Raw genomic sequence first — 27,939 nt, forward strand, 5'->3', positions numbered from 1 at the left:
CCGGGGCGGAGCCTCCCTCCCAGCAACCAATCAGAGGCAGGGAGCGTGCCGTCAGCCTCCGCGAATTGGCCGGTGAGCGGAGCTTCGGGGAGAAGCAAAGAGCGCGATAGGGGGCGCCCGCGCGCTCACTGCGTGAAGGGCGGCGGGGCGGAGCCGAGCGGCTTGGCCGCGAGTTAGAACCAATTGGAGCCCGAGAGAGGGGCCGCCAGCCTCCGCTGATTGGTCGGTGGGTGGGGCTGAGTTTATATAAGGGTACGGGTGTGCGGCGAAGGCCCCCACGGGGGGGGGCGGTGCCCTCCCTGGTCCAGCAGGGTCCGGTACCGGCTGCAGGGCTGCCCCCCGCCACGGGCAGGCGGCGGTACCGCCGGCCCCGAGTCCCCTGTCCCCCTTCCCCGTCGTACGGTGAGCGTGCTCGAAGCGCGGCCGCCGTCTCCCCGGGGCGGCAGAGTGCCGCAGCCCCGGCCCGGGGGAACCCGCGGCATCGGGTGGAGGGGGCTGCAGAGCGGCGGGCCGTGGCGGGCAGCGCCGGGCTGGGTACCGGCACCGCCGATGGAGGGAGGAGGGAGCGGCGGCCGAGCGCCGCGGGCCCGGGGCCGCCGAGCGGAGCCCGCTCCCGCCCGCGGTGCCGCGCTAGCCGCCGCCCGTCTCTATGGTAGGCGGCGCTTCCGGCCCCTGCGCGGCGGCCGCGCGGGCTGGGCGCTCCCCCCGCCCCCCCCCCGTGGCGACTCTCTAGCCCGCGCTTCCGGCCGCGCGACTTCCGCTCGGCGGCCCGTCGGTGGGTGGTTCCGCCGCCCTCGCCGCCTCGCCGCCCGCGCTGGGCCGCCCGCGCCCTCCGGTGCCGCCCGGTCCGGTCCGCGCGCGCGGCCCGGCTGCCGCCGCTGCCCCCTTCCCTCCCCGCCCCTCTCCGCGCAGGGCCCGCCGCGCCGGGGGCCGGGTCTGCCGGCGGAGGCCGCCGCCGCGGCGCCATGGGCGCCTACTTGTCGCAGCCCAACACGGTGAAGAGCTCCGGGGACGGGGCCGGGCTCGGACCGCGCCCGCTCCACTTCGGCTTCAGCGCCATGCAGGGCTGGCGCGTCTCCATGGAGGTGAGCGGGGCCCCGGGGGCGGGGGGGCGGCTGCCGCGGAGCCTCCCCCAGAGCCGCGGCTCCAGCTGCCGGCCTGGCCGGGAGGCTGCCCGCTCCCCCGGCCCCTCCGCGGAGTCCTGCGGAGACCTCCCCAGAGGGACGGGGCGGGCGGCCGGTCCCTCCCTCCCGCGGGCGCTGAGGCCGCCGGAGCGGGGAGGGGCTGCCGCGGCCCTGCCGGGATCCCCGTGGGCCGTCGCTTGTCCTCGCCCCCCACGGTGACCTGCTGGGGTGTCACCGCGCGTCGGGGGGGGGCACGCACAGCCCAGAGGATCCCCGCGGGGAACAAGAGGTTTGCGTTAAAAAGCGGAGGAAAGGGCGGTTTAGCGCTTGGGCTGAAGCACTGAATGAAAGCACGTGGAGAAACCCTCGGGCGAAATCCCTGCTTCCCTTTCCAGGCAGAAGCGAAGCGCCCGCCTCCTTCTATTCTCTCCCTGGTTTTATTCTTTTTCCAGACAAATTTATTGCAGGAATTCTTATGGCTGCCCTCAGCCAGCCCTGGCTTTCCCATCCGACCAGCCAGGCTGGTTATGGGGCAGACGAATTATCACCAGTTAGATGTGGAAGCCGAGTGTTTGCCCGCGCTCCCCCCCCGGAGCTGCTCTGGAAAGCTGCTGCTGTCGGGGCAGGGTCGGGCTGCTGGGCCTCCTCCGCCTTGCCAGCAGTTACCTGCTCTTTAACACCCTCTGTGAGTACCGTTAATGTGCTGGTTCATTCTCCCTTCCAGGCAGCCAGCAAACAAGCTAAATTAGATAAGGATTAATACTGGTCCCTCCAGCCCCCCCAGGGTACATCTTCCCCAAACACAATGAAACATCCTTCCCGCTTGTAGCCCTTCGGCCAGTTTGGAGGGCACGTCCTGTTCAGACCCTTGAGGATGGATTTTTTGCAAATAGGGTTCCAGGAGCTGCACTATCAGATACCCCACCGTGGCTGAAACGCTGTGGCAGCCTCACTGGTGGCAGAACAGTGACCAGGTGTCTCCTCCTGCCTGCGTGGGGCTGAGCCCCGTTGGACCGTGGGCTCTGGGTCTCGGGCAGACGAGGCAGGAGCTGGCAGCGTGCGTGTGCTTGCCTGCCTGGGAGCGGCCGGGGCTCAGCTGGCCTGTCCCTGTGACCTCCGGAGGGGTGAAATGGTGGCACGGAGGCGTTGCTGGAGCGCTGAGCTGGTGTAATCTCTGCAAGGCGATTAGCTGGGGTAAGAGGCGGGAGGCAGACAGCGCTCTGGCAGCCCCGGCACACAGCGGCTCAAAGCGCAAGACGGGCTTGGGCAAGGGAGAGCAGAGTTGCCTCCATTTATAATGCAGCCGGTGGGCTGAAGTCGCCCTCCTGCAGGTGGGGCATTGGCTCATAATTTCACTTATTCGAGGTCTGTTCTTGCTGCCATTGACCTTTACGGGAGTTGGATGTGGCCCAGAGCTTGCAGCTGTGTTTTCTGCACTAGCCAACATCTTTGGCTTATCTCCCTCTTGGCAGAAGCAATTCTGAGGCCATTGGTGTGGACGTGGTTTAGCTGCTGTTATCACAAGAATCGAGACAACGGCAGGAGCACTTGTGTTACAAGTTGAACCTGCTGTAAATTGCTCCGGAGTCTGGGATGGGAGAGGAACACGTGTTGGTTCACCTACAGCTGAGCACAAGTTCTGTTGCATTTTCTCACATTCCAGTGCTACGTGTTCTTCCCTGTGTCTTGTCTTGGTTTGTGTTTTTCCCTTTTCCTTGCATTTAATTGTACTTTTCTGTAAGGCTCAGAGAAAGTTCTGAGCAAATGTTTACACTGAAGGCTTTAGTTACATGTTGTGTTTGTTAAGCCAGAGTGTGTACAAGTGGTAGGGCACTGGCATTTTTGGGCAGCAGAAATTTGTGTAAAGGAGTTTTCTATTGCCTTTAAGTTGCATTTTAGGAGCCTCCAAGTGAGGTGGGTATACAAGGCTCTGGAGAAATACTACAATAAAAATCCATTCTTGGTCTGGAGATGCTGCTTTGTAAGGAAATATTTTGGGCAGGGGAAGGACCCAAAGGGTAAGGATACCAGAAAGGTTAGTGTTAGGTTAGTGTGAGCAATTAAAAAAAAGGGAAAAAGCTGAAGATGGCTTCACGGTGGAGAGGAGTCCTGTGTGATACAGTGAAAGGGGCACTTTGGTTGGACGGGGCTGTTCTGACCCCATCCTCAAGACCAGACACCAGCAAGCCCTTTGTGCAGCTTCATTTCACTCCTGGGCTCAGGACAGACACCCTTGCTTCAAACAGCACAAGAATTTGGTTCAAAACGTGGAGATTTGTCAAATTAACTCTCTGTTTTAAGTTGTTTGCTAATTTTAACTGAACTTGGTGTTCAAATATGGTGTTTTTCAGTGCTGCTGTGGTAACCACTGGGGCGAGACCCAGCATCGCAGCCTTGCGGGAAGGGCAGAAAGCTGCCATCAGGCTGGGCGAGCTCGCACCGAGGGGCACGAGACCACCGGAGGAGAGAGGCTCAGTGAGCTCGCCCCGGGGCACAGGGTGGTGGTGGCGCTCAGGTGGTGCCCCCTGACCTGCTCGGAGCATCCAAAGCGCCCGGGCCTGGCTGCGGAGCCGCTGGCGTCCTGCTCCGAGCGGGGCAGAGGGGTCCCTGCGGGTGTGGGACCGACCCGGCCCCTGCCAGCACCCGCGGGCCCAGGCTGCCCGACGGGCTGCCCCCTGGGCCGTGGTGCCCTGCACGGGCTCAGGATGAGTTGTGGTGACACTCTGCAAACGGGGTAGAGAGGCACTACTTGCTCTAATTAAACTGCTGTTTAGTCACCTGGGACTTATCCCGGGTACTTTGTTGCGGTTTTGCTGTCTCACTAGCTTCTGCGAATGCTCTGAAAAGTGAGTGTCAAAGTGCTGGTTCTTTGTTTATTCTTATTTTCATGCACTATCTCCAGTGAACACTCTGGTTAAATTTCACATTATAATTCAGAGACATTTTTCTCATTTTGAACTGAGAGTGTAATTTGCCTGTTCAGACACTGTTTTCATCAGTGTCAGAAGTTTCACTGCACTAAGTGTTGCATAAATCCAGAACCTCCCTTTTTCTGTTTTCCTCAGCGCTTGATAGAAATTGCAGAGGAATGAAGTTCTCTTCTTCTAAGACTGTGGGACTCTGGAGGGTAAAGAGCTCTTATCCAACGAGTCCTACAAGAAAAAGTAGAAGAGCTCAACAGTTGCTTGTCTGTGCAGCCAGCGTGGCTCTGTGTGTGTACAGAAATCCTGGGTTGTGGCACAGCCATCCCAGCATGAGCACAGTGTTTTGGGGCAACGGTCACACATTTAATTTCGAAGGTGATGAACTTGAGCCGCAGCAGAGACCAGACCAGGTATCACGTGATTGCTCTTGAACAAAAGCGTGCGGCTGTGGTCAGGCTGTAAATGGGGAGGTTAGGGCTTGAATTTTAAGAAATGTTAGTTGGGGCGGGGATTAAGAGAAAGATTCGCCCATCCATCAGTTCTAGGCTTTGTGTCAGAGTAGCCGAGTTCAGTTTGCTTACCCATAGGGTGGAAGAGGTCAGGCACCTGCCTGTGAAATGTTGGTGATGCCTTCGTCAGAGGCTGCTGCTCTTGAGGGACCCCGTGGAGAGAGGTTGCTTGGTGTATAGAAAAGTAACATGGTTTGGGCTGGAAGGGACCTTAAAGCCCCTCCAGTGCCACCCCCTGCCCCGGGCAGGGCCGCCTTCCACCAGCCCAGGTTGCCCAAAGCCCCGTCCAACCCGGCCTTGAACCCTTCCAGGGAGGGGGCAGCCACAGCTCCTCTGGGCAGCCTGTGCCAGGGCCTCACCCCCCTCACAGGGGACAATTTCTTATTTCTTTTGTATAGCTTGTGTGTTGTTGATCTTTGTAGTTTGTGCACAGGGAAAGGCTGGGTGCAGGGTGATATTTAAATGCCCCTGGGACACACCTTCCCTCTTGTTTGCCCCCAGAGATTCTCAGAGTTTCTGGGCAGCTGCCAGAACCAAGGGGTATGCCTTGCCTAGGAGGTGGTCTCTGGGTTTGTACTCCGGTTCCTGCGCCGTTAGGTGCCTGTTACCTGCTCATCCTTTCCCTCGCTGCCTACAAGACACTAGAGAGGGTCTGGCCTTGTCAGGTCGCTGTGCCTGGGGCCGGCGGTGCCTTCCTGGAGTGTCCCACCCGGGGAGGGGCGTGGGACCGAGCCTGTGTCCCAAGAGAAGGTTTTCCAGCCCAGTGGTGTGTCCCAGCTGGCTGGGGCAGCCCCGGGCAGTGCGAGCAGACGGCTGCCACCTCGGTGGCCGTGTTGGCCAGAAGTGAAGCGCAGCCTGGTTGGAGGCATGAGGTCGGGCGGCTCCGTGCTGTCCCCTGCCCCGGGCGATGCAGCGGAGGCCTGGGCGGCTGCCGTGGCGCTTGGGCAAACGCTGGGGAAGAGAACGGCTGTGGGGATGGCCAGGCTGCGTGGGTGACCCTGAGCCAGCTGCGCCGTCCGGGGGGAAGGTGCCGCTGTACTGGTACCAGTATAACTTGTATTCCTGGAGCTGTGCTCAGCCAGCCCTGAGCCTCGGTGCTGGTTTGGGCAGTGGAGCTCTTCAGGGACTGTGCCTGCCACAGCAGCACGGGCCGTACAGGGCTGCGGGCAGAGCGGTGTGGTCCTGTCTAGAGCTGTCGTACTGAGGATCGGAAGGGGTTAGGCTAGATATTAGGAAGGATTTCTGTGCAGAAGGGGCTGTTGGGCGTTGGAATGGGCTGCCCAGGGCAGGGGGGAGTCCCCGGGATCCCTGGAGGGGTTGAAGAGTCGGGCTGAGCCAGCGCTGAGGGATCTGGGGGAGTTGGGAATGGTCAAGGGGAGGGTCATGGTTGGGCTGGAGGAGCTGCAAGGGCTTTTCCAACCCAGATGATTCTGTGGGTTTCTGGCACAATGATGTGCTGACGAGGCTGAGTTACTGCTCTAGCATGGGAGCACCGTGACATTAAAGATCTGTGCCCCCACTTTGGAGGTGAGTGCTCACCAGGCAGGCCCTGAGGAGACGAGGGGAGGCTTTGCCGTTCTCACTCTCCCTCCGCCTTCAAGAATCCCTGTGTCGGTGCTCACAGCCTCCCTGCTCCTTCCTCCCACACTCTGCAGGCTCTGGTGCTATCCATGTCATTGAGGCTTTTTCTCTCTCTTTCAGGACGCACACAACTGCATACCCGAGCTGGACAGTGAAACAGCCATGTTCTCGGTCTACGACGGACACGGAGGTAACGCCCGCGGTGTTCTCTGCAGGGTCCCTCCGTGGGGTGGTTCTGGGCTGCTCAGTGCCTGCTGGGGCAAGCATCGCTCTGTCACTGGAAATCCTGCTCCTCCTGGGGAAGTGTTCCCTGTGATAGATGTCATCAACGGAGGTTCTGGAGCTTTCTTAGGGTTTCCAGAAGGGAGGTCGTGGGTTGATATGAAATTCAAATGAAACTTGCTTTCCACCTCCTGGAGCTTTTAAGAATGGCTGTTTTCTTGGTGGCTGAGCTGGGCAGGACGGCCACAGAAGACCAGCAGTAAGCAAAGCTGCATGAGGTTGGGCCAGAGGTCTGACTCTAGTCAGTACATCCCGGTGGCCACCAGCGCCCGTTGCCCAGGGAAAGGGAGAAAAACCAGAACAGGCAGATCCCTTCCCTGACAAACCTTCCCAGGCTTCATTCCCCACACAAGGGCCCCCTGAGCTTCAGGTTCCAGCCGTTCGATCTCATGGACACGCTCGAGTCTTCCTGATGAACTAACTCTGGTCTAATTGCACTTTAAACCAGGTTTATATGTTTGGTGATTATTTGCGTAGGGTGTTTTGTATAGACCTTTGTTATTTGAAAAAAGACTTTGATCGAAATCTGCCACCTGGTAATTTCACTGCAATATCCCCAACACTTCTGAGAAATTAGTGAATAATCACGCTGTTAGCGCTTTTCCATAATTTGGGACTCCATGTCCTTTCTTCCAGTCCAAAGAGCCCGGATTTATCGCTGGAGGCACAGTGGAGTCTGCACTGTGAAATACCAGCAGTGCCCGTGGTCTGGCCACACCAGCGCTGTCTTAGCAGTTTGGCTGCATCCACACGGGTCCCTGGTTCCTACCAGATCCTGAACTGTGCCCAGGAATTACAGGGGTGCTAACTGCCTTAGGCCAGGATGGCAGCTTGGGTCATTCTAGTGATTTTTAGCGTGGGTGATGAAATGCCAGGGCCGTGGAACTCATTAGACCGCTGGTGTTGGACATAGGCTGGGTCCCAGACATGGTGGGGTTGTACCACAGCTGTGACTGGCCTTTCTCTGACCATAGTCAAGCTCTGCAACACACCTGTAGTTAGGCTGACCAGCACCACCTGTGCCTTTCCAGTGACAGATAACCAGGAATTCATGGTGACCTGAGTGTTCTCTGCTTTGTGCGCAGTTCCTTTCCTAACAATTCCCAACAGCACGTTAGCTGTTTCGATACAAATAAACTGTAGGATGACATTTTCAATACCCTGTCCCCAGTTCCTTCCAGATCTTTCCTTAGGTGGTGATAGATGGTTTGGGGTCTATCCAATGTGCGTGTGCAGGTTGGTTTTCTTTCCTTTCTTTCATGTTCTTTGTCAGTGAGGAATTTCATCCGCCGATATCACGTAAAAGCATGAGATCCCGCTGTTAAATTTTGCAAATTGTTTTAGTTTTGATCACCCTGAATGATCCATCTGTTCTTACTGACCCCTTTTCTAGCCTGTTTATGCAGATGTTGAACAGTGTAAGGCTTCAAGGAGCTCTCCCAGTGGCCATCCTCCATTTTGAAAACTCTCTGCTTCTCTCAAACCTTACTTCTTTTCCCATGGCAGCTTAGTATGTAAAATATTTGATGATTTATTTGAAAGCTTTTTGAAAATCTGTATGGAGTAGATCAACTAAATTGACTGTTTCCTCCCGCTCCTTGACTCGCTGGAAATACATTGGCCAGTTTGTGACATTCTCTGCTGGATGTTTAACCCCTGCCCGTCCTACTCTGTATCCATCTATCTGCTAATTCTGATTTCTACTGTTTGCTGTGTTCACGTACCAGATATACTGGTCTGTAGTGTTGTGAACCCAGTTTCCACCACTCTCTGAGGCTTTTTAATTTATTTGTTGGTATCATATGTATGCCTTTCACTTCTCTGATAATGGAGCATATTCAAGTGGAAGGTTGCGTACCACAGTTCATCATTTCTCGCCTTCCTTTAGAACAGAGTTCTCTATTTCTGCCAAATTGTAAATAAGAGTTTATTTAAGACCTTTTTTTTGCAACAGTCCTTATTAAAAAGGTCAGCCTGAGTAGGTAGCTGACTATTAGCTCTTCAAAAGATGTTGTCTCAGTCTGAAGCATTTAGATTTATTGTTTCGGCATTATTTTCCTCCTGCACTTCATTTTGGAGTGTGCAGAGAGCCGGGTGGAACAAGTGCTGATATCCTGAAGATTATCTTTGAGAACATCAGGATGATGGGCTGGTCTGAAAGACAGAGAAGGACAAAGGAAAAAAGGATATAGGGATTTAGCAACGATTCAACTTAATGTTATTTCTTGTAGAAACTCAGAAACCGTTTTTAAGCATCTAGCGGATAGGAAGATAAGTAGCATCTAGCAAAAACTGGTCAAGAATGAATACTATCAAGCCAATCTATTCTTCTTTAAGGTCGGTGTGTTAGTGTCTCAGCTAACGGGAAGGTCTGTTTCATGCGTTGGGTTTTAGAAAGACTTTGGACACTCACGACATTCCCATTAGTGCGGGACATGAAGTAATGAGGTTTGGGGTTTTTAAATACAATAGGAAAGATTCGATAGACATTAGGGAAAGGCATTACTCAATGTCAAAGCACTGGCATGGTTTTCTAACGTGTATTTTAGATTTCCAGTGATCGGATCTCTACAGCTCTTCTAGACAAACCGTATCAGGAAGGATACAGGCGTAATTAAACCTGACCCTGAAGAACAGCTTCTGCTCTTCCCAACTTTGTGTGATTTTACCGATGTGTTGGTTCTTCAGTTTGAAACAGTTTCTCAGGTCTGTCCTGTGTAAAAGGTTTTAGGGTGGGAACCTCTCTAAGCTTTATGAGCTGCCAGTGCAAAAATTTAATTTAACTTTTCTTTTATACCTTGCTCATCTATCAGCCTTAAACTCTCCAGTAAGCTTCCTGCTCCAGATGGGTTGGGGAAAGTTTTTATTACTGTGTTATCATCAGTTTTTCTTTTACGTTTTCCTCCTGTGAACAAGATTTCCAGTTTTTGAAAGATGACGTTTGGTTTTTGCCTTCCCCAGTTTCCTTTCTACTTGCCCTGGCCTCCCTGTCCCCGAGTCTTGGAGAATGATATACGGGTGCTCTGCACCTCCGGTACAGTGCTCCCGGTCAGTCTGTTGTTTTATCCTTTAGCTGTTTCTCTTGATTATCCCATGCTTTATCCTTTTAGCTGTTTCTCTTGATTTCATTTAATAAGTGACTTCACTGACACGTAACTCCTCGTTTTCAGAGGTCAGCATTATCCTAGTGAAGTTTTCTTTTTTGCTCATACCAGGCTGTTTAATTTGAATTCAACAAGACCTGTTGTAGTTTTCCCATCTGCGTGCAGAGCGATGAGTCTCTCTTGCCCAGTTCTTGGTCGTTGTGCTGGTTTTGGGGGGGTAGAGTTAATTTTCTTCACAGTAGCCCCTGTGGGGTTGTGTGTTGGGTGTGTGCTGGAAAGGTGTTGATAACCCAGGGGTGTTTTAATCACCGCTGAGCGGGGCCTACACAGAGCCCAGGCTCTCCTGCCCCTCGCCCCGCCCCACCAGCAGGTGGCTGGGGGTGCAGGGGGGTTGGGAGGGGACCCAGCCGGACCCTGGGGGACGTTGCACACACATGATGTCATGTCAGCGATGGAACGGGGGGAGATGCTGAGAGGCGGCCGCTGCTCAGGGACCGGCGGGCCATCGGTCGGCCGGTGCTGAGCAATTGTTTTCATTTGCATCACTTGTCTTCCTTGGGTTTTATTTCTCTCTCTGTTACTTTCATTTTCCTTTGCATCATCATCTTTGCTCTTTCAAGTATTTAACAGTTCTTATCTCAGCCTGTTTTCTCACTTTTACCCTTCCAGTTCTGACCCCACCCCGCAGCAGGAGGAGTGGCTGTGTTGCCGCTAGGGTTAAACCACACCAGTCTTTTTTTGGCATCCAGTGTAGGGCCCGAAGGGTTTGAGATAATAACAGATTGACCAGAGCATATTAGAAGGGATTTACATCTGTTAGCAGCTGCGGGTCACGATATCGATTCATCTGTTCTCGATATTAGTTTCTCTGGTCTGTGCCATGCTCTTTTTTGCTGCACATGTTGAAGATTGGCGTTGGCTTTTGCAGTTTGCTGTGCTCTGTGGTGAGCAGGGATGTTTTACCTGGGAGATTTGTTATTAAAGCACTGACTAAAGCACTGACCTTGAGCTTAATCTGGTATTTGGGCTCTGCACTTAAGTCATTATTGTACTTCAGGTACCATCTCATTGTACAAATGTACGATGTAGACAATTAACAATTAAACTTCTTCCTCTGAGAGGGTTTCTGTGGAGGAAATACAGGATGGCACCTTTGCTACCTTCTTCTGTGATGTTTTCGCCCTTGTTACAGTAACTTTTCAGTATCTTGAACACCCTTGGGTAGTTAAAATACTTCTACTGGTATTTCTTAGGAATATCACTTCAGTTTTGTCTAAAGTTAACAAGCAGTTTAGGAATATGACCCAGGCTCCATGAGAGTGTGGTCATGGGTGGCACGGCATGTGGGAGCATCTGGGCAGGTATCTAGGCAACTTCTCACCTCCCGTGGTCTGGAACTTCACTCCCAAACAACTACAGGATCCTGATGAAGTTGTAGAAAGTTGGGGGGGGGGGGCGGAAATAAAGCCATGGCCACCCCAGAGAGGCACAGCTTGCCACACTGTGCTGGGCCCTGACCAGCATCTACCAAACAGTGCTCGATGTTATGCAGCACCCTCAGGGAGAAGGAAAATGGACCAACAGACACTCTGCCAGTCACCCCTGTAGCTGAAAAGAAACAACAGAAGCAGAAGTCGGCTTGTTTAGTGAGGGATGAAAAAGCTGCTCCGGAGAGGGAGCAGGAGAAAGAACCAGAACAGGCAGCTTGTTCTGCAGCAGAGCAGTCACAAGAACAGGAGGGAGAGACTGAAATCGTAAATGAGATGGAAACCACACGATCCCTGTCCCTAAGTGGGCTATGAGATGTGGGAAAAGGTTTTAGCCATCAACCCGGTGAGGTAATTCTCAGCTGGTAATCTGATGGTGGGATGCTGGGGCCCGTATTCAGGAATTGGAGGGTAAGGAACCCTGGCAGCCGGGATCTCTTGCCAAGGAAAAGGCCTTTGGCAAAGGGCTTGGAAAAAAGGCCAGAGTCCTCAGTCTTTGGTGGCAGCTCTGTCGAGTGTGAAGGGCAAATATCCCTTCAAGGAAGAACTTGTAAATTCCCAACTCAAATGGACCAGCGTTGAGGGGAAGTATCCAGTGTCTGAGGGAATCAGCCGTGTTGGGGGCGATCTGTAACAGTGTGGGTGGCGACCAGCATCCCAAGACCCGGGTGAAGTCTGGTGCACGTGGTCCATGTGGCAAAAGTTTGAAGTGCAGCAGCATCACACCCCCAGAGCCCAGCGGTAACGAGCTGGACAGACACAGTGGCACCAACTACGGATGAACTGGCCAGATGGCTCCGAGGACACAGGGGTAATGGCACTCCCTCCATGTGGCCGTGTGGGCCTTCCTCATGTGTTCCAACCAAGGCCTCAGCTGTTCAGAGTCAGCCTTTCCTGTTCAAGGAAAGGGGTTCTGGTGGCACCCACCACTATGTGTGACCCTCCGGTTCTTCCTGCATGACCCGGGGGGAGCACGCGAGGAGGTGGGAGGGTGAACCTGCCTGGAGACTGGAAGCTCAGGTACAGGAGCTGCAAGGGAAAACAGCCAAAAAGCATCTGTCCAGGAAAGCTCCTGCTCCAGTGTCTGCTGGGCAGAGTAGAGGGGCTGATCGTACTTTTGGGCTCGATGAAAGCACTCCTTTTGTGCAGTTAGAAGAGCCAAGTAACAAAGACCCCGACCAGGAATAGAGGAGCCCTGCCTTCAGGCAGGCGGAGCAAAGGGACAGGCGGGTTTCAGACCAAAAGGGTACTGGTGGGCTTTTGGCGTAGCTGCCTTGAGTTGGGAGATCAAATATCTGTCCAGCTTGTCTGGTCTCTCAGAGGACCTGTCTGTGGTGGGGTTGCTGCGGGTTGAGGAACATCAGGTGCCAGTTGCTAGCGTGACTGCACCAGCAGCCGTCCTGCGCTGCTGGAGAGTCCCTGGCTCCCGTCCATAAGCTGGTGAATCAAGGAGTGACCAGTAAGGCTCATCCACCTTTAACCGTCCCACGGGCAGCGTGAAGGTCTGACGGGGCGTCAAGGCCTGAACGAAGTCACGGTGCTGCTGAGTGCTGGAGTCAGCGGCCACCAAGTGGTAACGCAGCAAGTGACACCGCTAACACATTCTTACCCACCCCTCTGGCAGCAGAGTGCTGGCTGTGGTCTGCTTTCACTTGGGGGGGTGTCCAGGACACCTGAACCGACTGCCCGGGGGAAACAGCCCCACCATCCACCACGGGCTGATCTGGACTGCACGGGAACGGGGGGAGCCCCAGAGCACCCACAGCACATTGACAATAGTGAGGTGTGGGGCAGCACAGCAGGGAGGTGTTTGAGAAGGGGCAGAGGATAATCCAGATTCTTTTGAAAGCTGGTTTTGCTATATCAGAGGTCAAAAGACCTGCACAGGAAATCCAGTTTTTAGGGATGAAATGGCAAGATGGCCATCGTCGTGTCCCAGTGGATACGATCAGTAAAATGACAGCTCTGTCTCCACCAGCTAACAAAAAGCTTTCTTAGGCATCGTGGGTTTTTGGGGAACACACGTTCCAGGTTCGAGTTGGATGGTAAGCCCTCCCTGTTGAGGCACCCAGAAGAAGAAGGACTTTGCCTGGGCCCTGAGCAGCAGGAAGCCTTCGAGCAAATTAACCAGAAGATCGTTTGTGCAGTAATGCTTGGGCCGGGCCGGGTGTGAGGAACGTGCTTCACTCTCGGTCGGGTGATGGCCACAGCTGCCAGGCCTCTGGTGGAGAGCGCCTGGGCAGCCTCAGGGTCCACCCCTGGGGTTCTGGAGCGGGGGATCTGCAGCCCGTCATGCTCCAAGTGGAAAAGAAACGTCAGCAGCATGAACAAGGAGTTCACGCCGCTGCAGCAGTGGCTGGTGGTGAAGCACTGTTCCTCCTGCCCTCCGTGCCTGGGCGAGGGTCCCCTCTGGGCATCCTGTAATGCTCCAGGGAGTAAGTTGGTCGCAGTGATCACACAGTGGGCTGGAGTGGGAAACTCCAACTGCCCAGGAGCCCCGGCAGTGATCGTGGGCTGGCCAGGGGGCCAGGACATGGGCCTGTCACCAGCGGAGGTGACTCGTGCTGAAGAGGCCCCTGTGTGCAATAAATTACCAGGGGATGAAAAGAAACGTGGCCTGTTTACAGAGGGATCCTCTCACATTGTGGGAAAACACTGACGGTGAAAGCTGCTGTGTGGAGTCCTGCACGATGAGTTGCAGAAACGACTGAAGCAGGAGGTGACTGTGCCAGTCTGCAGAGGTGAAACCATCCCGCTGGCCTCGGGGCTCGCTGAAGTTTCCCTCTTCTCCTGCCTCGGCCTTCTGCCTCCCTGTCACTGTCTCATGGTGGGAGTTAATACTCTGGTTTTAAGATTTTTCTTTTCCTGTTTTGGTGTAGTATTCCAATCTGTAGGGATTCATTCTGTGATACTCATTAGCTAGTTTATTTTTTATTTGACTCTAAGCTTTCTTTATGTTATATTCAAATGGGATGTGTGTGTGTGTCTAAATACAGATCACATCTTGGAGTGGGATCTACTTTCAGCCTTATGTAGATGAGATAGGATGGGTTCGTGCATGTACACGCACTGGAAAAGATTTGATCTAGGAACCTGTATCTCTGGACGCCTTTTTCTTGCCTGGGTTTGTGCCCTGAGGCTTCTGCCCGTTCTTGTCTTCACATGCCATGTTCAAGCCTGTGCTCCTGGAGATGGAGAAATACTGCAGTGAGATTCCAGCTGGCTCTGAGGTACTCTGGAGCCAGCCTTGCCTGAAATGCCGAGATAAATTGACTTTGTTCCATATTTCATCTGAACGTGACTCCTGCTTTTAAAACTGAAGCAGATGTAGCTCTTGGCAGTGGCATCTAGCCACACAGAAATGTGCTCTGAGACCCAGCCTTCCCATGCACGCTCACCTTTCTGCATGGTCCGTCAGACGTCCCGGAACTCCGCATGCTCTTTCACAGACAAAAGCAGTCTCTTTTTATAATTTTGTAGGAACATAAAAGTACGCACTCTGGATACTCTTTTTCACTGAATTCAATGCCACGTGTTCTATATTTTACTTTAGCCTCCTGAAGACCTTCTACTACTGCATCTGTGTTGCATTAAGCAGGAAATGCAGCTGGGGCTTTGGGGTTACTGAGCTGGATGCTGCCTCTCCAGAAAACGTTCATAAACTGGTTCATGGAGACTGAGAGTTTTACACTGGGTTTCACACTGGCGACGTGGAATGATCCTGGATTACAGCTGTAGCTGGGTAATTGTATTCTCTGCATCCAGCCCCTGGAGGCGTTGGAAGTGCCCAGCAGCTGAAGGCACTCCACGGGCACCAGGACCTGCTTTTGTACCTCCGCTCCTGTCCCGCCTCGCGGGGAAGCGTGAAGAAGTGGAAATTGCACTTGGTGAGGTTTTCTGTTCCCTGCCTTCCTGACTGTCGGTGCCAGGACTCCTGCTGCAGGTTAAGGTGCACCTTGGAGCGTGCGGAGCCTCGTCTGGAGGTTGAAAGGAGCAGACTTGCTTCCCGCCCGCCACGGTCAGGGCAGAGCCCCCGTGGCAGTTCCCCGTGCTTGCCAGGCTGTGCTGCATCGCGCTCACCCTTCTCTTGCTTGAACAAAACCATTTGTTTTATGGGCATTTGCATCTTTGAAAAATTCCTTCTGTTTTGCTGCTTTGCAGGTCAGTTCTGTGCTTCAAATAGCCCTTCCCAGCGTTTACCGTTTTGCTGGAAAAGTCTCAAATGCTTGTTGGAGGTGAGGGCAGCCAGGACCCTTGGCTGTGCAGCCCTGAGCACTTCCTTCATTGCTCAGAGATTGTTTGCAGCCTTTCACTCAGATCTGATGCCCAGGTGGGCATGAGTGGGTTTGGGAGCATTTTATGCTGGTGGATTGCCTGTTGCTTCTCTGTAGCACTGCAATAGGAGTGTGAATTTGTGTGTAGAACGCAGGAACTGCAGAGGTGAGGGAACTAATTTTGAGCCAGTGCTGTAGTAGGTGAGTCACCATCAAGGAAAAGCAGTGAGGCATGGGGAAGCCTTTTGCTCTGGGATCTTTGTGATCAGGGAATCAGTTACTCAGTTCCAGCTGATGGGTCCTTGATAGTTGTTCTCGTCCCTAATTCCGCGGCGCAGGCTGAGCAGTGTGGTGGGTTGGATTCTTTCGTGCCTGGGGGAACAGGCAGGCACGGACCTTGGCGAACACCGAGCAGCACTCGAGTGTCGGAATTGGCTTTCGTAGTTCCCTGGCTCCCCAGCCCAGCGGCTGGTGCCCTCATCCCTGCCCTCAGAAGGAGGATCTTCCACAGCCAGAGGACTCCAAAGGAGAATCTCGTTTTTCTAGCTGTTTTGGTTAAAGCGCTGGAAATGAGCACCTTTGTATCCCCCGAGCGAGGGAGACAGGGTACTGCCACGACCAGCTCTGCTCCCGTGGTGCCTGGTTTGGAGCAAGCTGCAGGGGAAGAGCAAAGTCCAGGAGACTGGCGACAGGCTCCAGCGAGAAGCCTCGTGGGTTTGCAGCAGCAATGTCCCTTGTGGCGCCTGTGCTGGAGCTGCACGGGAAGCAGCACAGGTTCCTTGTCTTCTGTGGCACCGACAAACTCTCCTACAGTAATTTGGGCAGCTGCAGTCAGGCACATCAGACATTCCTGGATCACCACTTAATCTCAGTGTCCCTAAGAAATTGCTTGTTTAACTGCCAAAGCTGTTCACGTCGGGGCTGGCTTCCTGCGTTGCGGTGGCAGGGCAGGACCCTGCTCTGCTGCCTGTCGCTGCACGGTGCTGCCAGGCCTGGGAAAGCCCCTTCCTGCGGGCTGAGCTCCAGCCCCCAGCCCTGCCCGCTCCCCGGGACGAGCTGCAAAGCTGTCGGTGGCTTTCTCAGATCAACCTCCTTGTTGCTGTGAAGAAAATCCCTTCTCCCTAGCTGTGGCAGGAAGATCGGAACGTTCGGTCACCTTTTCCATCTGGTGGGTGATCAGGTGTCCGCGCTGGTATTATTAGATCTGTCAGCTGCTTCCAGGAGCACGGATTGCCCAGGGCTGCAGCCTCATCCGCAGACCCCGCTGGGCAGGGACGGGGCTGCCCTTTGGTTGCTCTCTTCTCCCTTTCTGATCTCAGCAGGTAGCTGGGGCCAGTCCTCCTCTGCCAGCACAGGTACCTAGCACAAGCTATGCAGGCTTTTACCCACCCCACTCCCCTTTAGCGTCTGGGGAAGCCTCTGAAGCTGCAGGGCACAGCGCAGGCATGGGCAGGTGACCCACCCGTCCCCATCATACACTCTGGGTGGGGCAGTTCAGTGCCCTGGAGAGTGTGAAAATGAGGTAAGAGGTGTCGGTGCTGTTCTGTGGGTCCCAGCTGGGATGATTGCAAGTTGGGAGAGAAAGTGGAGGAGATTGAGGCTGCCCCTGCACTGACTGGCAGCCATGTCACCAGCCCGCTGGGCCTGTTATTCCTGGTTTGGGATTAGACATTCCTGCAGTTTTCCTAGTTCTTCTGGAGTAGCTCTGCCCACGGCAGGGCCCTGTGTCCCCGCAGAGAACTGCCCCGGCGGCCGCTCCATCCCCATCCTGCGAGCCAGGACGTAGCTGCCACCCGTGTCCTCCCCAGGTGCTTCAGGGCTGTGGCAGTACTCGTCTGTGCTCTCAGTAAAAGCAGTCGAAACAAAAGGACACACCTCGTGTGCTCCTGCCTGTTGTTCCGGGACCATCTCCTGGAGCGTTCGGGTCTGCTGGGTGGTTTTCTGCCACAGTCCAAGACTCTGCACGTTCTCCTCAGTGGCCAAACCTCGGGGCAGCCCCTGCTCGCTCACCCCAGTTGGTCAAGTGATCAGGAAGACCTGTCACTGTCGTTATCCATCACTCCCTCCATCCACAGTTTTCTTGTAGAAGTTTTGTTTTATTTTGGCTCATGGATAAAAATGCTGCGGTATCATCTGCCGTAAAGAGGTCTAAATATATGAATTCTCCATTATTCCCTTTTAACTAAACTTGCAATTTCATCATAAAAGATACCAGTTTAGCTTGATGCAAACCCATGTTGATTGGCATAATTATATTGCCCTCCTTTAATTTATTAATCAAGGCCTGCAGGACTGCATGTGAACGCATTCCCAGGATGGGATTGTTCAGTTTCGTGGCAGTTGCCAGTTCCTTCACCTCTTCCATCTGTGCTGTCGTGAAAGCTTAACTTCTTAATCCAAGTGCTGTTTTAGGTACATGTGTGTATATGTAAGCTATATATAACATATATATGCATGTTATATACCTTACCTAAGTCTGTTACATCAGCAGGCTGAGTGTTATCAGCCAGAATCCTCGTACCTGTCAGAGCAGGTGTGGAGCTGGATTGGCAGGACCTGCTTCCATAAGCAGTTATGGACATTAATTGTCCGTCCTTCTCACAGGAGATCCTGCAAGGTCCAGCCAGCCTTTTGTTTTTCTGACAGGTCTGTGGTTGTCAGTTCACCCTGGTTATTCCCTTTTAAGTTCTCATTAAAATGCTAGGGTCACTCCTGTTTCTTAGATCGCTTATTTTTCTGTGATCTCCCTTTTTTGTTTTCCCTCCCCTCTTCCTCCCACTCTGCATTTTTGAGAGCACGGCCAGAATAGAGCTCTGTCCCTTTGTTGTCTAGATCCGCAGCATTGAACTTTTTGCAGCATTATTCTAACAGCAACCATTTTGCAAGGTTTCTGTTCTTTGTCAATGGCCACTTGATCCCTTTTCTGCAAGCATAGTTGAAAAGTCCCTTGTCTGCTGTTTCTTTCTTTCTCTCAAATCTCACCACCTCTTCACTTCCCACTATGTTCCCTCTGCCTCTCCCTCTCCTCAGCTGACGGCCAACAACTTCCCACCCTTCCCGTACTTTCCCCGCAGCTCCCAGCTCCCCGTCCCTTCGCAGAGCTTTGCTCCTGCCTGCGCTGCTTCTCGTCGTGCCCAGCTGCCTGCACAGCCTCTGTTTGCCTGGAAGAACGGGAGGGAAGCTGGGATGTGCTAGCAGGGAGACCAGGAGCTGTGCTGTGAACGCCATCCTTCCATAGCCCGGAGGGAGGGAGCACCCACCGAGGCGGCAGGGGAGGTGGTGGCGTGCGGAGGCTCCCGAGCGCTGGGCTCGGCCCGTCCTGCTCCTCCCTTGCCCCGTGGTGGCGGGTGCTTCATCCAGCGCAGCTTCAGCTCGCTCCTGACCCTGCCTGCTGTCTGCCCTGCTCCTCTCTCTGCCACCCTTCTGCTTGTTTCTCAGTTTCTAGCTCTAATTTTTCTTTCTTGTGACCCCTGAGCCAGGCTCCTATGTCCTACGTCGTTCTTTGCCTCTTATATAAAAACCTAAATTACTAGACTGAATCTCGTACAAGTTGCTCTGTTTTTTTCTGGTCCCCACTGCTGAGCTGAACTACAGAAATTCACAGTCACTCGCTCTGTTTAATCTTATTCTTCTCTTAAGAGAACCTTCATGATCACAAAGAACGTCCCCTGCTCTGTTGTGTACTTGACAGTGTTAACTACTGAACTGCTGGAGTGTTTCTGCCTTTCCAGAATCTTTCAGCTCCTCTAGGAGTGGGTGTTGGTTTGAGTGTTGACCGTCAGTCCCAGTTGCTCTCAGCAGCCTGATGTTCTGGCCACCGTTCGCTCGTGCCGCACACACACACACACACACACACACACACACACACCCCAGATCAAGATCAACTGCTCTGCTGATCAGGACCCCATCTGCCCGAAAAGCTGATCTCAGGGCTGTGGCATCGTGTTTTCAATGGTCTGGAACACACACGAGGACACGTAACGCTTTTTGTGCTGCTCTGAGAGAGAGCTTACACTGACCAAAAGCTTCCCTTTTCCTCTGCTCATTTACCCCTGCGCTTCCCTGTGAGAGCAGAGCTTTCTAGGTAGGATGGGCCTAAGTGCCAGAATGGGCCCAAGCTCCCTTTCAGGAGGGTTATAGCATCAGCCAGACCTGATGGGTAAGAGCTCACCGGGGTTTGCCAGGGTCATCCTGCTCTTCAGGAGGTGCAGCCCGCTGAGCGAGAGGCCCTGCTGCTGCTTGGCTTCTCCGTGTCTGCGTTAGTTCTGGTTTGTGTCCCAAGATTTGCCTCAGGAATTCAGTTGCCGAGAGTGCCTTTGGCTTCTGGGAGGACCAGCCTTTTCAAATGATTTCTGCTCTCTTTCAGGAGAAGAAGTCGCCCTGTACTGTGCCAAGTATCTTCCTGAGATAATCAAAGACCAGAAGGCCTACAAGGAAGGCAAATTGCAAAAGGTAAGAAGCCAGCTCTGCCCTGAAACCCGCAAGCGCTGACGCAGGGGAAGGCCCTTGTTCGAGTACCTAGTACTTGTGTGCAGCACCTGCCCCTACGAGGTCTGTCTGCCATTTTAATTTTCCTTCCTTGTTTCTAGGATGTACACCAGGCACTGATTGTATGTTCAAAGATGAACCTTATTCTATTTTCCAGTTTTCTTTTTTGGCCTTTGTTAGTTTTTCAGACTCACTCCAGTCAAAGGTGTGGGCTGGTTCTTCGAGCGTTTCTGGTGGGTTGTGTTTGGGGGGGCAGAGGAGGCAGCCAGAGGCAGGTTAGTTCATTCCTGCTTCCAGCAAGCGACCCCTCTGCTGTGACTCTCCCCGCAGTACTGAGGCCTGATCTGACGTGGGGTGTCCTGCGGGTGGGTGCTGGGGTCGGTGGCGGTGCGGGTGAGGAGGCAGCAGCCCCTCCAGGCTGAGGAGAGCCCACAAAGCGAACTCGAATCAGTCTGTGGCCCTCGCTTTGGGCTGGAACACCTGAGTTTGTGCTTTGCTGGCCCCAGGCTGGCTGTGCTCGCTGGCTGCCGAGCGAGGAGCCACGTGCCGAGCCGTTCCCCACAGCGACTCTGGACAGAGCCCGTCCCCAGGCCGCAGCGGTGCTGGCGGCTCCGTGTCCCCTCGGATCCTCCTGGGGAGGCGGTGGCAGCCTGGGCAGGGGGAGCGGGGGGCAGCTGCCCCGAAACCCCCTGTGTGGGCAGGCCCGGGGGGCGGGGGCACAAAGGCCAGTGGGGAACCAGTAGTGACCAGTGTGCCCCAGGGGCCGGGACTGGGTCCAGCCCCGTGTGACGCCCCCGGTGAGGACCCGGAGCGCGGGGCAGGGGGTTCCCTCGGCGGGTCGCGGGTGGCGCCGAGCTGGGGGGGGGCAGCTCTACAGCAGAGGGTCGTGGTGCTCCGCGGTGCGGGGGGGCTGGACAGGCTGGAGAAAGGGGCTGGGGGAACCTCCTGGAGGTCAGCGAGGGGCAGCGCAGAGCCCTGGGGGAACCCGCCGGTGGGCACCGAGTTGGCCGCGAGGCAGCGACGGGCCGTCGATCGGCGGCTTTGGGCAAAGCCTCGCCCGCGAGGGAGGGGATGGGGCTCGGCCTCTGTTCCCACCGCGGCAGGGCCGGGCCCAGCGCTCCCCAGTGCCGGGGCACAGGGACAGACTGGAGAGAGCCCAGCGAGGGGCCCCGAGGCGCTGAAGGACGGGGGCATCTCTGCTGTGGGGAGAGGCTGAGGGACCTGGGGCTGCTCAGCCCGGAGCAGGGGAGGCTCAGGGGGTGACTCCGTGTCTGCAAACACCCGCAGGGAGGGAGCGGAGAGGGAGCCCGGCTCTGCCAGCGGTGCCCGGGGACAGGACCAGAGGCCACGGGCGCCAGCTGGCCCCCGGGACACGCTCCTCAGCGCGGGGGTGACACCAGCTGCCGAGGGGGGGGGGTGAGTCTCCATCCTTGGGGCCGTTAGCAGCTGCCCGGCCGGGTCCTGGGCACCCGGCTCTGGGTGTCCCAGCTGGAGCAGGGGGCTGGGTCAGGTGGGCCCCCGAGGTCCCTGCCAGCCTCAGCCATTCTGTGATTCTCTACATGGTGTGTTCTGGAGGAGATTGCACAGCGTGACACACCCCATCCTGTAAGGAAGATGAAACTGTTCACACTCTCATGTCTGTGTTCATACGTAGGCCCTGGAAGATGCTTTCTTAGCCATAGATGCCAAGCTGACCACCGAGGAGGTGATTAAAGAACTCTCTCAGATGGCTGGGCGACCCCAGGATGATGAAGATGAGAAGGAGAAGGTTGCTGATGAAGATGATGGTAAGTCAGATGCCACTGCACAGATGAGACTGCAGCTCCAGGACAGGGGCTGAGGGCAGTTGTGCCAGGTCTCCTTTAGCAGGATTTCTGTCCAAATTCCTCAGTTAAATTTCAGCTGGAGTCGATCTGCCCACCCCTGTTTATTGCTTTGGGCTGGTGCTAGGGGAGTTCTGATTCACTCGGTACCTGAATGCTGTGAATAAAAAAACAGGCTGTCACAGTTTTCTGTAGGGCTTCCTCCATGGGGTGCAGAGTTCTGGGGTGTGTCCGAAGCCTCTGAGCTGGGGCTGAGTTGTGAAAAGGAAACAGGACAATGTCCAGTGCTTAACTCCCCCGGGCTGGTGGCAGACACAAGCTGCAGACAGGATCGAAGCAGATTCTGGTCTCTTTTTCTCACAAAGAAGCAAGTGTGCTTTTCCACCAGCGAGTAGCTGCCAGGTCATGAAGCCAGCTAGGAGGTGAATCCTAAGGTAGAATCCCGTGCTGCTCTTGGCTGAATATTTTGTGACTGGCCTTGAAGCAGATGTAAAGTGACACCGTCACCTTGAACGCTGCATGTTGGTCTGAAAATGTTGGCCCTCAATCACCAGCTGACAGGGACAAAGTGGGCTTTTTTTGGTTGGTTGGGGTTTTTTTCTTTTTGTCGTGTATTTTCAGGAGTATTGGGGATATGGATGTTTCTTTTCCTTTTAGAATTAACTAGCAATGAAAATTATAACCAAGTGGGTGTCAGTAGGGAAGGTCATGGGCTCACAGTTTAGGGCAAGTCATCCTATTTTCTGTCTCGTGTCCTGCTTGGGAGATACTGCACTTGCTGCCTGAAGCTCTTCTGTCATCTGCTCGTGAGCTCGGTCGGGGCTGGTTGGGATCCCTACGGTGCTTAAGGCCCAGGGAGCAACTGCTCTAACTGCTCAACTGCTCTAACCAAAACTTCTTGTTCCCGGTTGCGGTATTAACGAACAAACCTGCCCAGGAACGCGGTCTGTGTCCTGCCCCCGCAGCTTCAGATGAGCCCGCGCGAGGCTCTGCACCCTCCAACCTCACCTCTGGTTTAGATGCTCCAGCCAGGCAGCAGCGCTGGCCTCGTGGTGAGGCTGTTGGGCGCCGCTGGACCCTCCAGCCAGGGCAGGTCCCCGCCGAGCCCGGCCTGTGGTGACGTGTCCTGCTTTCTGACCCTCTTTGTCCTCACCCCCCTCCCCCTTTCCATTTCTAGTGGATAATGAGGAAGCTGCTCTTCTGCACGAAGAAGCCACCATGACCATTGAGGAGCTTCTCACACGTTATGGACAAAACTGCACCAAGAACCTCAAAAGCAAGTCTTTAGCTCCAGCTGGGGAGAACACTGCAGAGGGGACAGGCAAGCAGCATGATGGGGAGTCAAATATGAATGGAGAGGCTGACCCAGGGGAGCTTACCGACCACAAGGAGAGGAAGAATGGGAAGCCAGATGAAGAAATCACGGGTATTTCCTCCACCTCAGACAAAGCCAGCGCTGGAGGCAACAGCCCTGCTCTGCAGAAGCCTGAACTAGGCAAAGGTGACGAGGCCGTCACCTCTTCTACTGGGGAGGCCGGGCCCTCCTGCTCCTCTACGGGAAAGCCCCAGCGCACAACCAAATCCAAATTTTTTGAGGACAGTGAGGATGAGTCAGATGAGGTTGAGGAAGAGGAGGAAGACAGTGAGGTAGGAAAAAGCACTGGGGCAGAGTGGCCTTCTGGCTGGGCAGAATGCATTGCTTACTGTGGTACTTGAGCTACGAGCCTCTGGCTCATCCTAGGTGTGTCCTAGGAGCAGGTTTTTCAGGCTGATACTTGAGACCATCCCACGGGAGTGTCGGGGGTTGTTTAGATAACCCTGAAGGAAACATCCCCTCAGTCTGTGCAGCGGCCATAGTGGGTAGCCCTCGGTCTTGCTGCATGTCCCATCCCTTCCCTCACGGGGTGGTCGGAACGAGCTGCTCCAGCTGTAGACATCAGGTGTGGGGGAGACGTGCCAGGTTGTCTCGTGGTTCTGGGGCGAACTTGCTGCCTGTCCCCAGGACGGAGCTGTCTGGGGGGGGAACCGGGAGCGGCCTGGGTGACTCCTGGTGGTATCTCTCGTTTCTTGTAGGAATGCAGTGAAGATGAGGATGGTTACAGCAGCGAAGAGGCAGAGAACGAAGATGATGAAGATGACACTGAAGAAGCGGAGGAGGATGAGGATGAAGAGGAGGAAATGTTGCTACCAGGCATGGAGGGGAAAGAGGAGGTGCACACCCTGTTCTTGTGTTCTGCAGCGTAGAGTGGAGCCAGGGGCGCTGGGAGGGGTCAGCGAGGAGTAATTTCCTTTCAGATGGGTTAAAACACCCCGTTTGTTCTCCTGAGGCCAAGCACGGCTGCCAGCAGCCTGACTTTAGGCAAAAGGCTGAGGGTTGGGGCAGGTACCTGGGCAGCAGGTTGAGCCCGCTGCCACCTTTGGGCCTAGACCCTGCCGGGCCTGGGCACATGGGTGCTGGTTCCCTCGCTGACCTGGTGCGGGGCAAGAGAAAGGAGTCTCAGCACAATGTTGGTCTCTTGCAGCCCGGCTCCGACAGCGGAACGACCGCTGTCGTGGCCCTGATCCGGGGCAAGCAGCTGATTGTGGCTAACGCCGGGGACTCACGCTGCGTGGTGTCGGAGGGCGGCAAGGCCGTGGACATGTCGTACGACCACAAGCCGGAGGACGAGGTGGAGCTGGCCAGGATAAAGAACGCTGGCGGGAAGGTCACCATGGACGGGCGGGTGAACGGCGGCCTCAACCTCTCACGGGCGATCGGTGAGCAGGGCGGGGGGCGGCCGTGCTCGGGCTGCCAGCGCTGGCCACCGCCGCCTTTAGGGAGCGGTTTTTAGATGGATGATGAGTAGTAAACCTGATAAATACTAGATGGGGTGAGATTTTGGTCTAATTAGAGAAAATGGCCCTGAGACTGGCAGAGCTCAGGGAAAGCAACACCTTGCACCTACCACGGGACAGAGCATGACGCCTCCAGGGCTGTTGTGCCAACCACTGGGTTGTCAGAAACCACCTCGAGCTGTCTCAAAACCAGACTGCAAGCAGGACTTTCCCTGTCAGCAGGTTCTTGAAGGATCTTGGTCAGTGGCTTCCTGGGGAACTAAACTCTGATACCAGCTTGAGCTCATTTGCTCTGAGCCAGCCTCACCTTCCACCCCCCTTGCTGCAGTGCTTGAGGCAGCCCCTGTCTGCTCTTTGTACTCATCTTTTGGTCTGTTATGAGCAGTGTTGGAGTTAATTAATGGCTGAGGAGACTGGGCATGTCTGTTAGCAGCCAGACAATGTCTTGGCCCAGTCAGTGGGTACGGCCTGAGCAGGTGAGGTGCTGGAGGCATTAAGGGTGGTGAACAACACTGAGACTTACTGGGAAATACAGTGAGAGGGGAAAAAAACGTCATCAGCTGAGGGTATGAGAGGGGAGTACTTGTGCAGAAGGATCAAAACCTTTGAAATTATTATCCTGAAATGATTAATGGTTGGAGTAGATGATCTTCAAGGTCTTTTCCAACCTAGATGATCCCAGGCTAAAGAGATAAAAAAGCATTTAGGACAGAAACGAGGAGTTTGTTTATCTAGGGAGACACCACCATTTCCACCTACTGCTTGGTGGTGGCCCTCGAAGTCCTCCCCCAGGATGTAACTCCAGACAGGACTGCTGGTCAGGGCTGAGGGTCGGTTCTGCCCGGTGAGCTTTGGCTGCCAAGGGTTTGGGAAGACCCAAACCCCGCAGTGTGATGTGGGCATCACGCTGGGATCCCTGGCCCTGGGCAGCCTGAGCTGGAAAATGAGCATCTAGTGTTGCTACAGCAAAGCTGAGCTGGTGCTGGGCTGAGCTGCAAAAACCCGCTGAGACCGGGGGGCTGCAAAAACCCCGCTGAGACCGGGGGGCTGCAAAAACCCCGCTGAGACTGGGGGGAGCTCGCAAGCGCTGCTCTGGGTTCGACATCGCTGCCGGGGCCTGACCACAGGAAGAGTGACCCTGCTCCCCACCACAGGTGATCACTTCTACAAGCGGAACAAGAACCTGCCCCCAGAAGAGCAGATGATCTCTGCCTTGCCTGACATTAAGGTGCTGACAATAAACGACGACCACGACTTCATGGTCATCGCCTGCGATGGAATCTGGTGAGCGGGAAGGGAAGGGATCTGAGCCCTGGGCTCGGCACTGGGGAGGCCGCCCCTCGATTCCTGGGTTCAGTTCTGGGCCCCTCACCCCAAAAAGGCCATTGAATGACTCGAGCGTGGCCAGAGAAGGGCAACGGAGCTGGGGCAGGGTCTGGAGCACAGGTCTGCTGGGGAGCGGCTGGGGGAACTGGGGGGGTTCAGTCTGGAGCAGAGGAGGCTGAGGGGAGACCTCCTGGCCCTCTGCAACTCCCTGCCAGGAGGGGGCAGAGAGGGGGGATGAGTCTCTGGAGCCGAGGCCCCAGCGCCAGGCCCCGAGGGAATGGCCTCAAGCTGCCCAGGGCAGGGTCAGGCTGGCTCTGAGGAAGGATTTCTGTGCAGAAGGGGCTGTTGGGCGTTGGAATGGGCTGCCCAGGGCAGGGGGGAGTCCCCGGGATCCCTGGGGGGGGTTGAAGAGTCGGGCTGAGCCAGTGCTGAGGGATCTGGGGGAGTTGGGAACGGTCAGGGGGAGGGTCATGTTTTGGCTGGAGGAGCTTCGAAGTCCTTTCCAGCCTGGATGATTCTGGGATCCTGTGGAGCGATTGTGCCTCGCTCGGGTCTTTCTCTGCAGCTGGGGGGGCCCCGGGACGCTGCGGCACAACCGCTCCCTTCACCCCTTCTGGCCTCCCCACTCTGCAGGAACGTGATGAGCAGCCAGGAAGTGGTGGATTTCATCCAGTCCAAGATCACCCAGAAGGATGAGAATGGAGTCCTGAGGCCGCTCTCCTCCATCGTAGAAGAGGTAAGGCCCAGGGCACGCGGGGTCTCTGCGTCCCGGCTCTGCCCCCCCTCCCTGTCAGAGCTCCCAATGCAGCCGGAACGGGAACAGAGACACCTCGGGAAAGGGTCCCCATTCCTCTGGGACCCCGTTGCTCTGGCACCCTGGGCAGCTTCCTGACCTCTGGGGTGCTGCCAGGCTGACCCCTGCTCTTACCTCTGCCTTCAGAGTGGTTCCAAAGAATGTTTGTCAATATGGTGATAGGTGATTTATATAGATAAATATATAAATATATATAAAATAGGAGTTTCTATCCACTGTCAGAAAACTGCCGAGGCTGTTTCTGTCCCGTGCCTGGTTGCAAACAGCATTTGAGCCCGGCCTGCAGCCCTTAAGCCGCCGTTAAGTCTCGGGTGCCCCCTGCACGCTGTGTCTGTGCTGGCTGCTGACCTGTCCTGTCCCTCCCAGCTGCTCGATCAGTGTTTGGCTCCAGACACCTCAGGGGACGGCACCGGCTGCGATAACATGACCTGCATCATCATCAGCTTCAAACCCCGCAGTACACACCCGCCCACCGAGAGCGGGAAGCGGAAACTGGAGGAGACGGCACCGGCAGCACCAGCGGAGGAGAACGGCGGCGAGAGCACCAAGAAGGCCAAGCTGGAGTAGGAGCCACGCACAGGGACTTGGCTGTGCGCTCACCAGACTCTCGTTTCTTAAACATGCTGAACTCAAGACTCCCAAGTCTTGTCCTTTTTTTAGCCTTAGCAGAGGCCTTGTTTGTCCGTGTCCTGGTCGGGGGGTGGGGGCGGGTCTGGCTCGCGGGGGTGCGTGGCGCTGCTCATCTGTGACCATTCCAAAGAGGGAGCCGAGGGCCCCCCCGCCGCAGCCGCTGAGTGCAGAGCCCTGCGGCGAGCAGGACGTTGTCCCCCCATTGTCCCCGTGTGGTTGTTGCCATTTCTGTGCCTGTGAATTTCTGTTTGGAGGGAAGAACTTTTTCACTGTTGAGGTTTTTTTAATCTGCACCCGATTATTTAAGGCCCTTTCTGTTTTTATTTGTGAAACAATCCGGCTGTGGTGCCGCTGCCACACCTCGTTCTGTTGTACACTTTCAATCAATACTTTTTTCAAACTAAAAGCCCGGAAAACGTAGCTGTGCTTTTGGTCCTTGGTTCTTTCCCGGAGGGTGGGGGGGTGAAGAAGGGGAACGGGGAGGAGAATGTCTGTCCCTGGAGTCCCAGGGCGCTGGGGCGGCTGCGTCGGCACCTCACCCGAAACAGCCGGTTTCTGCCGTGTGGCTGCGGAGCTGCTGTGGTGCTGGTGCCGGCGGCCCCCCCAGTCCCCCTGTGTTGGCTCAGCTGGCGACAGCTGGAGCTGGGGACGAGCCTCTGGGGACGGTTTGTGTCTGCTGAAGGGACGAGGCCACACTGCACCCCCGGAGCCGGCACGGACAGCACAAAGCTGCTCCTG

The 27,939-nt window shown here is 55.3% G+C and overlaps 1 protein-coding gene across 1 annotated transcript; it reads left to right on the plus strand.

Moving 5' to 3' along the window:
* Window positions 1–785: 785 nt before the first annotated feature.
* Window positions 786–27,621, plus strand: PPM1G (protein phosphatase, Mg2+/Mn2+ dependent 1G). Its single transcript, XM_074895137.1, has 10 exons — window positions 786–1,085; window positions 6,259–6,328; window positions 19,652–19,737; window positions 21,428–21,560; window positions 22,774–23,243; window positions 23,670–23,807; window positions 24,119–24,353; window positions 25,586–25,715; window positions 26,391–26,493; window positions 26,938–27,621. The coding sequence occupies exons 1-10, from the start codon at window positions 966–968 to the stop codon at window positions 27,136–27,138; spliced, it is 1,686 nt and encodes a 561-aa protein (XP_074751238.1). The 5' UTR covers window positions 786–965; the 3' UTR covers window positions 27,139–27,621.
* Window positions 27,622–27,939: the final 318 nt, after the last annotated feature.

Source organism: Athene noctua, chromosome 1 (genome assembly GCF_965140245.1).
Source record: "Athene noctua chromosome 1, bAthNoc1.hap1.1, whole genome shotgun sequence".
Lineage (NCBI taxonomy): Eukaryota > Metazoa > Chordata > Aves > Strigiformes > Strigidae > Athene > Athene noctua.

Excerpts from the sequence above, each read along its gene's own strand:
- PPM1G (XM_074895137.1), top strand. The coding sequence starts at position 966 with ATGGGCGCCTACTTGTCGCAGCCCAACACGGTGAAGAGCTCCGGGGAC. Across the intron at positions 21,561-22,773 it reads GGTTGCTGATGAAGATGATG|TGGATAATGAGGAAGCTGCT; the intron begins GTAAGTCAGATG and ends TTCCATTTCTAG. Across the intron at positions 23,808-24,118 it reads GCATGGAGGGGAAAGAGGAG|CCCGGCTCCGACAGCGGAAC; the intron begins GTGCACACCCTG and ends GGTCTCTTGCAG.